Genomic DNA, 14,226 nt, shown 5'->3' with positions numbered 1-14,226 from the left:
AGGGTCTGGGGTGGGGCTGGGGATGAGGGGTTTCGGGTGTGGGCGGGGCTGCGGGGTCCCGGCGTCACTTACCTTGGCTCCGAGGAAGCGGCCGCCAGATCCCTGCGGCCTCTAGGCGCACGGGTGGCCAGACAGGTGTGCACGGTGCCTTTGTGCCTGCAGGTGCTGCCCGCTCCCAGCTCAAATTGGTTGCAGTTCCCAGCCAACTGGAGCTGCGGAGTCAGCAATTGGGGCAGGGGCAGCACATGGAGCCTCCCAGTCACTGTCTGACCCAGTGCCTAGGGGCTGCAGGGACCTGACAGCCACTTCCAGGAGCAATGAGGATCCAGAGCAGATAGGGAGCCTGCCTTAGCCCCAGGCCCCCACTGCGCCGCCGAACAGATTTTTAATGGCTCAGTTGGCAGTGCCAACCAGAGTTGCCAGGGTCCCTTTTCGACCGGGCATTCCAGTCAAAAACCGGATGCCAGGCAACCCTATGTGTGACCTGCCAAAGATCTCAAGATGAAAAAGGTTTGTTTTCTTTTTTTCAGATGCTGGTAGCTTACAATGGCTAAAAGATCAATGTAAGTTTTAGCCATTTATATTCAAGAGGAGGGTGGGGGAGGCTCCATTGGCAAAGCATATCTGATGGATAAGAAGGGAGGCATTTCAGGCCATTTGATCAAATAATGCTTTTGTACTTCTTTAATCGATTTGTGTAGGCCCAAGCAGATCCTAAACAAGCATATCTAGTTGCAAGGTGGGGACATTTTTGTGTGTATGCAGGTGGGTCTCAGCTCTTTGATAATGTGGCCCTTGGCGTCAGTGTTAACATCAAGATACTGATTGTCAGTGGTTTGGTACATAACTCTAAGTCCTGGTCTACACTACGGGGTTAGGTTGAATGTAGCCGCGTTAGGTCAATTTTATAATGAATGCGTCTACACGAGCAACCCCGTTCCATCAACCTAAAGGGCTCTTAAAATCGACTTTGGTATGCCTCCCCGGCGAGAGGAGTAGGTGTCCCGTGGACACCTGCAAGGGGGGAGTCTCACGCAACACGGAGGAGGATTTTGTGGATGAGGAGGAGGAGAAGGAGGAGAATGTGCAGCAGGCAAGCGGTGAATCTGTTCTCCCCAGGAGCCAGGACCTTTTCATCACCCTGGAGCCAAAACCCTCCCAAGGCGGGATCCCCGACCCTGAAGCCAGAGAAGGCAGCTCTGGTGAGTACACATGTGTAACTACAGTACAGGGTATAGAAACAATAGTGTTTAATGTTTGATTTGCCCTGAAGAATTGGGACGCATTCGCAGCCAGTACAGCTACTGGGAAAGTCTGTTAACGTGTCTGGGGATGGAGTGGGAATCCTCCAGGGACGTCTCCATGAAGCTCTCCTTGAGGTACTCTGAAAGCCTTTGCAGAAGGTTTCTGGGGAGGGCTGCCTTATTTCGTCCTCCACGGTAGGACACTTTACCACGCCAAGCCAGTAGCAAGTAGTCTGGAATCACTGCAGCACAAAGCATGGCAGCGAATGGTTCTGGGTTTTGGTTGCATTCAAGCAACATTTGATCTTTATCTTTCTGTGTCAGGCTCAGGAGAGTGATATCATTCATAGTCATCTGGTTGAAATAGTGGAATTTTTGTAAGGGAACAGTAAAAGGACCCCGTTCATGCTGGGTTGTTTGCGCTTGGCTAAGAGGGATCATCCTGGAGAATAGCCATGTGGTGGGGGGAGGGGTGAAGGGATTATCCCAGAGAACAGCCACGTGGTGGGGGGAGGTGTGTGCTGCACATCCACCCGAAAACTGCAGCCCCTCCTTTTAAATGTGAAATCCAGCCAGCATTGCTTGCTATGGGAAAGGAGGGTGCTGCAGTTTGAAACCATTCCCACATGTTATGAAGGCATAAGAAGCCAACCCTGCGTGCCCTTTAGCTTACCATGGCTGCCTGGAAACCGAATTCTGTTGCCCAACCATGTGCGATGTGTCACCATACCGGCAGGTGCTCAATATAAAAGACAAAATGCGACCTTGTACCTAAAGCACATGTGCTGTCTGCTGCAGATTGCTTGATTCGCTGTGAAAGAGTCTCCCTTTTGTTCCCAGAAATGTATCATCTTACATTTTACTCTCCCTTTTTATCTCCACCCAGGTGCAAATGTTTCTATGCTCCCCCATCATCTCCGTCCCTGAGGTTATCACCGATTAGAAGGCGAAAAAAACGCACTCGCAATGACATATTTTCCGAGCTCATGCAGTCCTCCCGCACTGATAGGGTGCAGCTGAATGCATGGAGGCATTCAGTGGCAGAGGCCGTAAAAGCATTAAGTCAGTGCGAAGAGCAGAGGCAGGAGGCGATGGTGAGGCCAATGGGGGAGCAAACGGGATATGATGAAGCATCTGTTGGAGCTGCAGGAAAGCCAACAAGAGCACAGACCCCCACTGCATCCATTGTATAACCACCTGCCCTCCTCCCCAAGTTCCATATACTCCTCACCCAGATGCCCAAGAACGCAGGGGGAGGGAGGCTCCGGGCACCCAGCCACTCCACTCCAGAGGATGCCCAAGCAACAGAAGGCTGTCATTCAAACAGTTTTGATTTGTAGTGTGGCTACAATAAGCAATGTGGCTTTGTTCTTCCCTCCTCGCACCCCACCCCACCTGGGCTACCTTGTCAGTTATCTCACCTTTTTTTAATTAATAAAGAAAGAATGCTTGGTTTCAAAACAATAGTTACTTTATTTCCTTTGCCAGCTGTGATCGAAGGGGGGAGGGTGGTTGGCTTACAGGGAATTAAAATCAACAGCTGTCACACTGAAGCCTGGCCAGTCATGAAACTGGTTTTCAAAGCCTCTCTGATGTGCAGCACACCTAGCTATGCTCTTCTAATCGCCCTGGTGTCTGGCTGCTCAAAATGGGCCACCAGGCGATTTGCCTCAACCTCCCACTCCGCCATAAATGTTTTCCCCTTATTCTCACAGATATTATGGAGCACACAGCAAGCATCAATAACCATGGGAATATTGGTTGCGCTGAGGTCTGACCTAGTCAGCAAACAGCGCCAGTGAGCTTTTAAACGTCCAAAGGCACATTCTACCACCATTCTGCACGTGCTCAGCCTACAGTTGTACTGCTCCTTACTACTGTCCAGGCTGCCTGTGTATGGCTTCATGAGCCATGGGAGCTAGGGGTAAGCTGGGTCCCAAAGGATAACTATTGGCATTTCAACATCGCCAACGGTAATTGTCTGGTCTGGGAAGTAAATCCCTTCTTGCAACTGCTCGAACAGCCTGGAGCTCCTAAAGATGCGAGCATCATACACCTTTCCTGGACATCCCATGTTGATGTTGGTGAAATGTCCCTTGTGATCTACCAGTGCTTGCAGCACCATTGAGAAGCAGCCCTAGCGGTTTATGTACTGGTTGGCAAGGTGGTCTGGTGCCAAGATAGGGATGTGCGTTCCGTCTATTGCCCCACCACAGTTAGGGAAACCCATTGCAGCAAAGCCATCCACTATGACGTGCATATTCCCCAGAGTCACTACCCTTGATAGCAGAAAGTCATTGATTGCATTGGCTACTTGGATCACAGCAGTCCCCACAGGAGACTTGCCCACTCCAAATTGATTCCCAACTGACCGGTAGCAGTCAGGTGTTGCAAGCTTCCACAGGGCTATCGCCACTCGCTTCTCAAGTTTCAGGGCTGCTCTCATCTTCGTATTCCTGCGCTTCAGGGCAGGGAAAAGCAACTCACAAAGTTCAAGGGCAGGGAAAAGCAACTCACAAAGTTCAAGGAAAGAGGACTTACACATGTGAAAGTTTCGCAGCCACTGTGAATCATCCCATACTTGCCGCACTATGTGGTCCCACCAGTCTGTGCTTGTTTGCCGGGCCCAGAATCAGCGTTCCACTGTATCAACCAGCCCCACTGCCGCCATGATGTCCCAATTGCCACATCCCATGCTTTCAGGAACGTCTGTGTCCATGTCCTCCTCACAATTGTCCTCATGCTGGCGTCTCTTAGCCCAGTTCTGCACATACTGCAGGATAATGCGTGAGGTGTTTACAATGCTCACAACAGCAGCGGTGAGCTGAGCGGGCTCCATGCCTGTTGTGCTATGGCGTCTGCACAGGTAACCCAGGAAAAAAGGCGCGAAATGATTGTCTGCTGTTGCTTTCACAGAGGGAGGGGCGACTGACGACATACACCCAAAACCGCCTGCGACAATGTTTTTGCCCCATCAGGCATTGGGAGCTTAACCCAGAATTCCAATGGGCAGCAGAGACTGAGGGAACTGTGGGATAGCTAGCCACGGTATTGAGGACACAGTCCTCCGACTTAATGTGCTTAGTGGGGACACACATAATCGACTGTATAAAATCGATTTCTAAAAATCAACTTCTATAAAATCGACCTAATTTCGTAGTGTAGACATACCCTAAGCTTTCTTGATCTTGTGTGTACTAAAGTCCTTTACCCAGTACACAGTCTGGTGGGGAATCTCTCTTTTGGTGGTTACAAAGTTCTGACCAGAAATCTGGAGGGGCTAACTGTTGGGCATTACAGTACAAAATAAATCTGAGACTACTCCTTCCCTGCCCTTATTATGCTACTGTTTCTTTAAGCTATCAATTAATTCAATGGTTAGAGTTGGGGCGGATTTGGTTTCTTTTTTAACAAGGTATTTTGGCTAAGTAACCTGATAGTTTTCACTTCAGTATAAATCAACTAGTTTGCTCCCTTACAACTAGCAAATGTCATTGTTATTGGGAATGTTTGAAAAATGTAAATTTGTTGTTTTAGGAATGTTTGCTGATTCAGGAAAAAATTAAAAGGAAAAGAAGTAGAATAAAAGCTGGGCAGGGAATGAAGACAGAACTAAAAACTTCCAGATGTAAGGAAGTCCCCCTGTAGAAATATTTTAAGGTGCCTGTATATAAAATGCATACAGAATGAGATGGAGAATATTAAGGAAAATATTATAATGACATTGTATAACTCAATGACTTGCCCTCATATGGGATACTGTACAGGTTACCCCATCTCAGAAAGGCTATTTCCGAATTAGAGGAGGTTCAGAGACCAGTGATGAAAACTATTAAGGGCATGGAAAAGCTCTCATATGAAGAGAGATTGAAAAGATTGGGATTGTTAACCTTAGAGAGGAACTGACTAAGAGGGGATCAGATAAAAGTATATGAAATAATGAATGATTTAGGGAAGGTTGATTGGCATCTTCTGTTCAGTCTTTCTCTCTAATCTCCACAAGAACAAGGGGACATTCAATGACATTGGAAAGTGGCAAATACAAAAAGGAAATGCTTATCCAGACAGCTCACTGTGAGCCTGTGGAACTCATTGCCACAAGATATCATAGAGGCCAAGAGTTTAGCAGGTTCAAAAAGGGATTAGATATTTATGTGAGTAACAAGACTATCCTGTTCAAATAGAAAACATTTTTAAAACCAGGAGCTTTGGAAGGGATAAAACCCCTCAAGCTTCAGGGTATAAGCCAATCTCTAACTATTTGGGTTTGGAGAAAATTTACCTTGGGTGCAGGTTATCCCATAACTAGTTACTAAAGGGTTCATTCCTCTGAAGCATCTGACACTGGATTAGATGGGCTGCTGGTCTTGTACAGTATTGCAATGCCTCTGTCATGCAGCAAGGATGACACCAAGCAAAGTACTTTTACAGTAAGAAAAAACCAACACGAATTTCCCATGAGAGGAATAAATATAATAAAGGAATTCAAACTTGTGCAGGAATAGATGATGTAACAGGGAAAATGCAGGAAGTCAGAAAAAAGTCCAGGATCAGATGGGATCCATTCCAGAATACCAAAGGAAGTGTCTGAAGAGCTGAGAGCCTTGAGATAATATAGAAATAAAAATCAAGAGAGGAGCCTAGCAAAGACCAGAATGAAGCTATTATCATGCGTATATAAGCTAAGGGAGATCCAGCGACCTACAGATCAGTAAGTCCCCACCACAGAAATGGAGAAAAGGCTGGGGATGTCAGGGACAGAGCGTCAGGTCGCTTGAGTGAGGGGGTGAATGGGAGGTTACTTGGAACATTCTGTAGGTCACTTACAGCTAAACTGAAATCTGGTGTCTTCGGAAGAGGCAGCACAAGTTGTAACTGTTCCCTGCTCCGAGCAACCCGGAGAAAGAATCACGCCTTAGAATCACAGTTCCCTGGCTCCTCCCTGCTGTCTTGGAGAAGACTGTTTTGCTATAGCCCTTTAGGGTATGTTTACACTGGGCTCCCGGGGCTTAGGCAAAGGGGCTGTTTAATTGCAGTGTAGATGCCCGAGCTCTGGGACCTTCCCACCTCACAGGCCCATCATTCGCCATCCCGCCACAGCTCAACTCCACTGACTGGTGCACTGAGGGGAGAGGGCAGGTCCTTGGCTCTCTCCACCCACGCCTCACACAGCTGCACAACTGGGAGGAGGTAGCAGCTCTGGGGAGCCTGCTCTGCCCCCTGCACACAAAGCAGCAATGCTGGTAGGCTGCACAGGGGAATGGGGCTGGCCCTTACTCCGCTCCATGGCCTCAAAGTCCAGGTACAATTTGGCCTTTAGAAGATTAAAGCTACTTGTGGCAGAGAACTGATTGTAACCCATCACTTCTCATGAATGGAAGCAGAGACTACGGAGAAGTGAGCTTTAGAGGAGATAGGATTGATATCAGGACAGATTTAGGCACTTTTTATATCAATATCTTATCATGGTTATGCTTGATGAGGGCAATGGAGCTTCTTGACTGTATGGCATGCATTTTTTCCTCATGAGTTTTGCATTGCATGTTGCATATACTTACATAAGCTGTATTTTCTCTGGCAGCACCATTTGAGTTCTGGGCTTGTCTAAATAGCAGTTGCTCATATGCTGCTGTGTTTTGTTTTGCTTTTTCTGCTTCCTCCTGTAGTTCTTTTTAAGATCACTTGGTCTTTTTTTTTCCTTCTTTTTTTCTGTTTATCTGGACATGCTGCCCAGTCTGTGTGGTGGTTTGATTGTCCCATAAAAGGTCTCCTGCTGGGATCATCATCATTTAGAACTGAGCCTAAAATGAGCTTTAACGATTAATACAAAATCTGAATGAATTACAGTGTGACAGTACAAATAAAATTGCAATTACTTTCCCCCTGAAAAACCCGTAATGTGGTTATCAGTGTATTTAGTAAACAAAACTCTCTTTTATTGACATAACAGGAAAGTTACAACACTGAACAATCATGTTGTTGTCCGGCGCAGGCACCCCTCCCCCCCCACAAATAGGTCTTGAGTTTCCTGCAAGTTTCTTTTAAGTAGTTACAAGGGAGAACGTTTTTTTCCTGTGGTTCGTAAAAAAGAAACACTTATTAAAGCTTCTTTTTAAGCAAAACAATGGAAGAAACCGATGTTTGTTGTATGAACTGCCAAAAGCACAAAGGATGCATGGGGGCTTTTTTTAGAGCAGGAAGTTTTGTTATTGGAAACTACTACTGTAACATCCCCTGTCCTTGCACTACGCAACCACTGTCTTGTCCTGGAAGCAGTGTTTCTTTATTTGCCTCATCAAACTGGCACAGGCAACCTTCTCCTGCACTTTGTGGGCTTTGTTCCGTCCTGAATGTACTCCCACTTAATCTCCATCTGCACTGAACTTGGTTCACAGTAAACAAACTTTTTGAGTCTTGTGCTCCATTGAGTCCGGTGTTTACACAGGTCAGGGCCTAATGCTAGAATGCTGAATTTGTGAATTGCCTCCTGTTTTCCACTGACTGTTTGAAATTGGAGTGTTATATGTTACAAAGAGCCTTGAAGAGTTTTCAGGTGCAAATATTTCTTTCCAAAACTCTCCTTTATGTGTTCACAGGACTATGCTGTTTCCCTGTAGCTTAGTTCTATGTTTAAGGAAGAGCTAGAAATGATTGATTAAATCACTCATGGAAGTTAATTAGCCATGAACAAAATTTGTTTTGCTTATTTTGACTGTGTTGTTTTGCGAGACAAAGGTAGTCCGGCATTCTAAATCAAGCATCAAAATGTGTTTAATTTTAATGAAATCCCTCTCCTGAGTGCATGAGTGGGAATAAATGTAGTAGTCAAAACAAGTCTCTCCTGCTTTCTCGACAATATATGAGAAGAATTTTACCTCATGCCTTTTTAAAAAATACAGTCCTAACATAGGATTTTAGCTTGGTCAAATTTCTTTTCCAAGCTACCATAAGATAGTCCATTTCTCCTTATATGGCAGTCACTACAGTCATAGTGTAAAAGTCAACTAGCTTTAATATCAGACACTATATGATGGTAGCTTTTTGTTCCAGGGACATTCCTTTACTATACATCTGTAATGCGGTCATGATTGTGTACCTTCTGTCCTTCTGTGTTTTTCACATGATTTTTAAGGCTCGTGTACTTTGACTTTGTTAAATAACTAAATTCTTTTTTTCTCTTCTTAGAACTGAGGAACTGAAAATGGGCACCACTCAAATCAATACATCGAGTGCCCCACTCATTAACAGTATCATCAGTGCTGACCTCAAGACACACAGACCCCGGGTGATGTCCAAAAGTGGTCACAGCAATGTGAGAATTGACAAAGTAGATGGTATATACCTGCTTTACCTTCAAGATTTGTGGACAACGGTTATAGACATGAAGTGGAGATACAAACTTACCCTGTTTGCTGCTACTTTTGTGATGACCTGGTTCCTCTTTGGAGTTATCTATTATGCCATTGCATTTCTTCATGGAGATTTAGAAAGGGATCCTTTCCCCCCCAAACATATGCCTTGTGTCAAGGAAGTAAACTCACTAACTGGGGCATTTCTCTTTTCTTTGGAGTCACAGACAACTATTGGTTATGGCTTCCGTTTCATCACAGAGGAGTGCCCTCATGCCATATTCCTCCTGGTTGCTCAGCTGGTCATCACAACTTTGATTGAGATCTTTATCACTGGTACCTTCTTGGCCAAAATTGCAAGACCCAAAAAACGGGCTGAGACTATTAAGTTCAGTCATTGTGCTGTAATTACCAAACACAATGGAGAGCTTTGCCTTGTGATCAGAGTGGCAAATATGAGGAAGAGCCTTCTGATTCAGTGTCAGCTGTCTGGGAAGCTTCTTCAAACCTATGAAACCAAAGAAGGGGAGAGGATCCTGCTCAACCAAGCCAGTGTCAAATTCCATGTTGACTCCTCTTCAGAAAGTCCTTTTCTCATTTTACCTTTAACCTTTTATCATATATTGGATGAAAGTAGCCCTTTAAGAGATCTCACACCCCAAAACCTAAAAGAAAAGGATTTTGAACTGGTTGTCCTCTTGAATGCCACAGTAGAATCCACTAGTGCCGTCTGCCAAAGCAGAACGTCTTATATCCCAGAGGAGATCCACTGGGGTTATGAGTTTGTACCTGTGGTTTCTCTCTCTCAAAATGGTAAATATGTTGCTGATTTTAGTCAGTTTGAGCAAATCAGAAGAAGTGTAGACACTACTTTTTATAGCATGGACTCTGAAAAACAGAAACTAGAAGAGAGATACAGACAGGAAGATGAAAGAGAGAGAGGACTGAGAACAATGTTGTTACAGCAAAGCAATGTTTGATTGTATGAGCAAACTTTAACATTAGTAATGCCTTATTTACAAACTGAAACAAAAGCATACATTATATACTGTATGGCTCTTAAGAAAATGCATCAGAGACCTCTTAAGCAAGTGCCTTGGTATAGAGTAAACCTGTCCTTTTGTCAAGTCAAGTTGTTAATCGAGTATTTGTTTTAATTAGGTGGGATTTCTTTGTTTATCATAATGATTTAACAGAGTTGGATTTATTTTGAGAATCTGCCTTGTACCGGCTGTCAGATCAGACATACTACTTTCCATTTGGTAAGTGGCCTTTGATACCATGAGAAGATTTCTTCACATAGATATTTGCCATGGTTTAATTATAACAGTGGGATCTCAAAGTTAGCACACAAGTGCTTCCAGAAGGAAACAGGCTCCTTTAAAATGTTTATTTTCAAACCAGTGCTTTATTTTCTTTAAGTGGTCTTAACTAAGTTAATGTGAGCGAAGTGTGGTTCAATCAATGCAGACATACTATAGCTGGTAAAAAGAAAAGGAGGACTTGTGGCACCTTAGAGACTAACAAATTTATTTGAGCATAAGCTTTCCTGAGCTACAGCTCACTTCATCGGATGTATGCAGTGGAAAGTACAGTGGGGAGATTTTGAACTGGTTGTCCTCTTGAATGCCACAGTAGAATCCACTAGTGCCGTCTGCTAAAGCAGAACTTCTTATATCCCAGAGGAGATCCGATGAAGTGGGCTGTCGCTCACGAAAGCTTATGCTCAAATAAATTGGTTAGTCTCTAAGGTGCCACAAGTCCTCCTGTTGTTTTTGCGGATACAGACTAACACGGCTGCTACTCTGAAACCTATAGCTGGTAAACACATTCTTTTATCCTGAGAGAGAGAAAATGACTTGTACACTAATAGCCCCGCTGGGCTTTGTTAAAAGGGTGTTCTCAGCTCCATTAGGGACCATTAGTTTCTTGAACACTCATTTGTTTTTTTACCATGTTAATGGCAGGCTTGTATATAATATCTAGGGAGAGAGCTGAGGGCAGTTAACACTGAATCAAAACAGTAATTAACTGAGTTAAAGCTGGCTTTGCCAAGACTTTTGTTTTCATAAAGTGTAAATCATTTCTACTAGCAGCCTAACAATACATTTCTGAAGGTTGCTTGTTTTGCCATGGGCCATATTTAATTTTTGTTAAATGAAATCTTGATGACATCTGTAGCCAATATTTACTGTTTCTGCCCACTTTAATGGACAAACATTCCTTTGATCCATTTCAGTTTCGGTCTATTAAACCACTCTATTAATAAAGGAATGTAATTTGAACAATTGCTGATTTCTTTGTGGTGCAGTCAGAGGGTGTGGTAGTTAGGATATGCTTGGCATATTCATTTACATATAGCAAAAGCAAAGCTTACAGATTGACTCACTTTAACTAGACAGGGAATTGGGAGAAACCAGTGGTGAACTGGAAACATACTTCTGCACGAAGAACAGCTGTCCGATACAATTTAGAAATGAGTTTCCTTTCAGCCCCAGGTGTGCTTTTGCCAGTGGCAGTAGTGAGCTCCAGAGGCCCTGATCTGGCAAACCTGGTACATAGAAAAGTGCCTGTTTACCTGAGTGTGAGCTTTGGGTGTGTCACGTATGCAGGCTGGGCCTAGGTCTGGGAAGCACTGGGTCCTGCCATTAAGGTAAATCATTTTCGAGTTCCCTTCCAGCCCTACATTTCTATGATTTTATGCCAAGAAAAATGTTAGCTCACTTGCACTTGACCAGAATTAGAGCTGTGCAAACCCTAAAGGATATGCTCTAGCTGAACTACAAGTCACTAGGCTAGATGCAGATATCACTGGGTGCAATGCTGTGGCCTGTATTACACAGGAGGTCAGACTAGATGATTATAATAGTCCAGTCTGTCCTTAAACTCTGTGAATCTACTTGTACCAAATAATAGTAGAAAGTTAGCCCTCTTTTCTCCTGCTCATTAATTAGCTTTGAGTAGACTTTGATTTTGAAAATGTGTTAAGGATTTGAAACTGTACAACCCATGAACAAATATGAAGAAATTTCAGCTTATGGTTTGTTTATGAACTATTTGCTTCATCAATGTCTTCAGCTCCTCATTACTAGTTTTTCATGATGTTAAGTGACTCAAGTCACATGGGCTACCTTCCGCTACTTCCCTGGGTATCTTAGAGACAGGAAAAAAGAAATTAAAGAGATTTTGAGATGGCCTCGAACACTTATAGTGGGATCCAAAAGGTACTTAAGTGCCTAAACCCCGGACTTAGGCACCTAAGTCTCAGGGTTAGGTGCCAAAATCCCAGTTTTTGCTCCATTCTGATCCACAAAACTCCTGCCAAGCCCTGAAGGTGCTAAACTTGCTTGGCACCAAAGCTTTCAGGGTAGAAGTTCCTTAGGTGCCTATGTTACTGCCTCTGAGCACAAGCACCATTGCCTCACCTTAGGTGTCTGGAATCTGGATGTCTATTCCTCACCTAAGCCCCAGAGTGAATCACAAACTGGGAGAGGATAGGCATTCAGTTGCCTATCTCATGTGCAGGGCCCAATCTGACAGGCAGCCTCAGAGCATGTCTACTGGATTGGGTTCCATTGGTCTCTCTAGCCCAATAACTATTTAATGATTTATCTACAGTGAAAAAGTCCTTGGGCTAGAGAGAAAGAACAACTCCATAGCCTGGTGGTTAGGGCACGCTTCTGGGATGTGGGAGAACGGGGAGTCAGTCCCCCTGCTCTGATCACTCTTTCATTATTTATCTCAGTGGAACAGCTTCAACAGCAGAAGCCCCACGTCAGAATATCCCATATCTCATGCTTAGAGCACCCTCCTAAGAGGTGGGAGATCCCTGTTCAAATTGTTTCCCCCCTCTGGAAGAGAGGGAGGAATTAAACCTAGGTCTCCCACATCCCAGGTGAGTGCTCTGACCACTGGGTTAAAGGTTATAAGGTGGGTGGCACCACCACTACCTCCTCCTCCAGCCATTTTGTGTGGAGGCAGGTACCTAACTCATTCCTGCAAGAAATGCCTTAGCCACCTAAGCTGCCTGACCCCAAAGGGTGGGTTCCTGTTTGTGAATTGCTGAGTAGAGTTAGATGCCTGTCTCTGAGAGAGGAGACGTGCTTAGCACACACTCCTCTGATCGGTGTCTCCCATTGCCCAGCTTAGGCGGCTCCCTGCCTAGCACTGGTGGCTTTTGTGGATTCCATTGTAAAGTGCCTGTCTCTCTCCATTCATTGTATAGGGAGCCTAAGCACCTAACTCAGCTTCGTTGTTCCTGTGATTTTTCTAAGCATCTAAAAGTTAGGCACCATGATGCTCAGTTTTACAAAGCCTAAGTCCCTTCGTGGATCCCACCCTTAGTGTATAGCACTGTGCAAATGCATTTGCACAAGTATTTGTGAGTAGAGTTAAGTGAATAATTGATTTTTTGGTTCAGTCTCTAAACCGAAAAATCTGGAAAAAAAAGTTGATTAGTTTCAAACTGAAAGTGAATGCTCACTGAATCAAAACAAAACAGAAAACATTGTGTTTGGATTGAACAAAATACTTAGACTGTCATTTCATTCTGCAAATGTTGTTTTGAAACAAAATGTCAAAAGGGTTAGTTTAAAAAAAATGAATATTTTTTCAGGGTCCTTTCAGCCAAACCTATTCATCAAATTCAACCAAGTAATTTTGCATTTGTGAATAGTTTCAGTGCCCCTCAACACGCATTTTGGGGCAAATTTACTATTCACTGAAATTCCCCCCCCCCCCCCCGTTCTACTTGGGAGGCCTTTGCTTTCTAAACAAATGCAAAACTTCTTTCAAAAATGGCTCTCATATTTGTGTAGACAAATAAAACGGGTCGTGAGCACTGAAGTGAATTCATGATTTTATATTCGAACAAATCTCCACCGTTACATTTGGTAGTATTTGCCCAGCTCCAGTGAGAACACTTCCTGTGACAGCCTGCTCTCAATTCAAAACAGGTATGATGACTATGCATCGATTGTGCCTGATCCATAATGTAAAGCAGCACAAAAGAAGGCATTGTGTAGACTGTAGCACTTGCATATTTGATATTAAAATTCTGCCTGGCTGGAATATAACTATTTATCTGTCACACTTATGTATGTTATTACATGAATAATGGAACGTTATGCTCTTACTAGGCTAGTCAGCCATCAGCCTATTCTATGAAAATATTAGATTACCAGTTCTGGGTCTTCTTAATGGAGAAGATTCTGCTGAACATCCTGTACCCACCTGGCTTGGAAAAACTTTTGAAACATTTCCAGTGCTTTATATAGTCTGTCAGGGGAAGCTACTCAGAATTGTCCTGTTCTGAGTCACCACATAATAAACAGAAACCAAACAATGTAATCCACAAGTAGTACAGCAACTGTATTTTGTATATATTGTATATATATTTTTAATAATAAACTTTTTGATGATTATTGCACATCTCAACAGATTGCATGAGCTGTATTAAATTAATTCAATTTTACCTTCTTTGATTATCAGCCTGAACAAGATGTGATATGTGTCTGACATCATTAGAATTGATAGGAGCTAAGTGCTGTATATAGACGTAAGTATCTGCTAGAAGTTTGGAGCAGACACACCAACCTCCGATGAATATTTTCATAAACAAAATACTATGGGCC

General features: G+C 43.8%; 1 protein-coding gene across 6 annotated transcripts in view; it reads left to right on the top strand.

The window, feature by feature from the left end:
- KCNJ15 (potassium inwardly rectifying channel subfamily J member 15) overlaps positions 1–13,324 on the top strand; it is a 44,037-nt gene extending 30,713 nt beyond the window's left edge. For 4 of the 6 annotated variants that reach the window (XM_074970026.1, XM_074970002.1, XM_074970036.1 and 1 more), the window contains one exon: positions 8,430–13,324. In XM_074970026.1, the coding sequence (XP_074826127.1) occupies positions 8,446–9,573 (1,128 nt within the window). In that variant the 5' untranslated portion in view covers positions 8,430–8,445 and the 3' untranslated portion in view covers positions 9,574–13,324. Of the gene's footprint in view, positions 1–530; positions 564–1,119; positions 1,203–2,130; positions 2,649–8,429 lie in introns of those variants that run through there. The other 2 variants (XR_012641750.1, XM_074970018.1) reach the window with 2 other exon arrangements.
- Positions 13,325–14,226: the final 902 nt, after the last annotated feature.

This window comes from Natator depressus, chromosome 1, assembly GCF_965152275.1.
Source record: "Natator depressus isolate rNatDep1 chromosome 1, rNatDep2.hap1, whole genome shotgun sequence".
NCBI lineage: Eukaryota > Metazoa > Chordata > Testudines > Cheloniidae > Natator > Natator depressus.
This window is presented reverse-complemented; position numbering and strand designations above follow the sequence as displayed.